Here is a 2,089-nt window from a genome sequence, read left to right as displayed (position 1 = left end):
ATTCAAATTGTCATTTAACAAAATAGAAGATGTGATTGGTAACTTTTGCACAACATATGAGCTAAAATGATATTTATCCTTTAATAAATAATTATTAAAAATAATAAGAAGAAAATATCATAATCTTTTATTTGATTGGAATTGAATTTTATTTCAAATAAAAAAGAAATTATAAGACATTAATGACTTGGCATTAATTATTATTTCTACGTAATTTCAAAATATATATATATATATATTATTTCTATGTGTAAAAGGTAATGGCAATAGTGTTTTTTTGTTTTTGTTGAAATAATGACAATGAAATTGATCGTCTAACTAAAAATAAAAGCAAAAAATTATCATCCACTAATTATGAGCGTTTTTAAGACCGTGAGTGTCGTCATCGGGCCGATCAAGAAACGTGTTCATCCACTCTAACTCATAGAAATTACCTCCGGCTGAGAAGTCAATCAACTCATTCATATCAAAGTTCAACTCAAAGTTGTTCCCATTTCCTTTGCCTTCTTCTTCCCGGACCTTTGGCGGCGGAGCAGTCTCTTGTGGTGGTGGCGGTGGCTGTTGCAACACCAAAGGTTGCCGCCGTGAATTCTCCGGTTGATTTATTTTCTTGCTTAAGTGAGAATTCCAATAGTTCTTTATTTCGTTGTCTGTTCGGCCAGGAAGTCTCCCGGCTATTAAAGCCCACCTATACGTACATAAACTACATGTCATAAAGTATTATATTATATAAATTTATAGAATAATAGAATATTGACAATGCTAGATAATTCAATTATTGAAATTAAATTCAACATGAGGTGAAATAGGTGTTTGTAATGTTGTTTTGTAAAATTATATAATTTTTTACAAAAATCAAAGGATATTGAGTGTGTTCGATGGGAAAATATCATTTTAACCGTTGTATTTTTCTCGAATACGCGATCGGTTCCTACGTTTGTTAAATGACAATTTAGATCTTGTGTTTTACAAAATTGATTAAATAAGTATCCTAGACCCGATTTTGGTTATTTTTAATTATAAGATTAGTTCTCGGGTCGTTAGTGATGCGATAATTTCAGAGAAAGTGGTCGAGGAGCTGAGAATGAAATATTATATTTGAATTCGTTTTTACTAAAATTTGGTATAAGGTACTATTTTGATCTATTAGGATCCGAATTGTCATTTAACAAAACATAAGGACCGATCGCGTATTTAAGAAAAACACAGAGCTCAAACTAGTATTTTCCCTATATATATGTGATGTTAATTTGAAAATAATTATAAAAGAATTTTTTTCCAAAAACATTAAAAAAATAATAATTTATTTTTCTAAACTCTCTTTATTCTAGTGATTTTAACCACTTTATGTTGAAAGTGTATTATATATATATCATAAGAAATGAAGTATATATAAATGTATTTATAGTATTATTATAAAGATTTGAATTGGAACCTGTTTCCTAATAGTTTATGGAGCCTCAGTATCAAATCCTCTTCAGCCTCACTTATGTTGCCTCTCTTAATGTTGGGTCTTAGGTAATTTAACCACCTCAATCTGCAACTCTTCCCACATCGATTTAAACCTGTAAATATATATTAATTAATAATGGTTTACATTGGCTAACCTAATTTATAATTACTAATAAATTAAATATAGTAGCTAATAAAATAATAATGAAATAAACCTGATTGGATAGCGAGAGTCTTCCACCTGCTTGGACCATGGATTTTGATATACTGTGAAAGTTTTTTGTCTTCCTCGGCAGTCCATGCTCCTCTGTTCATTACTCTTTTTGATGATTCTTCGTTTTTTGGAGCCATTATATATAAACATATATATATATATATATATATTTAGAGAGGGAGAGAGAGTGAGAGAGAGAGAGAGATTGGTTAATTTGGACTGGTGAGGAGTGAGAGATAGCGGTGAGAGTGAGAGGGTTTTTTTTTTATATAGAGGAGTGTTCAGGAAAGTTTTATGCAATGAATGAGGGTAGTACGTAGCATTAACTGTGCTAACTCAACCTATTAATGAACAGTCGAACGTAAGACCATATACCCAGATTGATATTGGAAGTATATATATATATATACACACAAGCGTAAG

General features: G+C 30.3%; 1 protein-coding gene across 1 annotated transcript; it reads right to left on the bottom strand.

Moving 5' to 3' along the window:
* Window positions 1-216: 216 nt before the first annotated feature.
* LOC133833965 (transcription factor MYB123-like) lies at window positions 217-1,880 on the bottom strand. Its single transcript, XM_062263530.1, has 3 exons — window positions 1,668-1,880; window positions 1,436-1,565; window positions 217-688 (listed from the first exon to the last, which is right to left on the bottom strand). The coding sequence occupies exons 1-3, from the start codon at window positions 1,801-1,803 to the stop codon at window positions 349-351; spliced, it is 606 nt and encodes a 201-aa protein (XP_062119514.1). The 5' UTR covers window positions 1,804-1,880; the 3' UTR covers window positions 217-348.
* Window positions 1,881-2,089: the final 209 nt, after the last annotated feature.

Source organism: Humulus lupulus, chromosome 5, assembly GCF_963169125.1.
Source record: "Humulus lupulus chromosome 5, drHumLupu1.1, whole genome shotgun sequence".
NCBI classification, from domain to species: Eukaryota; Viridiplantae; Streptophyta; class Magnoliopsida; order Rosales; family Cannabaceae; genus Humulus; species Humulus lupulus.
Note: the sequence above shows the minus strand (reverse complement) of the source record. Positions and strands in the feature narration are given on the sequence as shown.

Excerpts from the sequence above, each read along its gene's own strand:
- LOC133833965 (XM_062263530.1), bottom strand. The coding sequence starts at position 1,803 with ATGGCTCCAAAAAACGAAGAATCATCAAAAAGAGTAATGAACAGAGGA. Across the intron at positions 1,566-1,667 it reads GACTCTCGCTATCCAATCAG|GTTTAAATCGATGTGGGAAG; the intron begins GTTTATTTCATT and ends ATATATTTACAG. Across the intron at positions 689-1,435 it reads CATAAACTATTAGGAAACAG|GTGGGCTTTAATAGCCGGGA; the intron begins GTTCCAATTCAA and ends ATGTACGTATAG.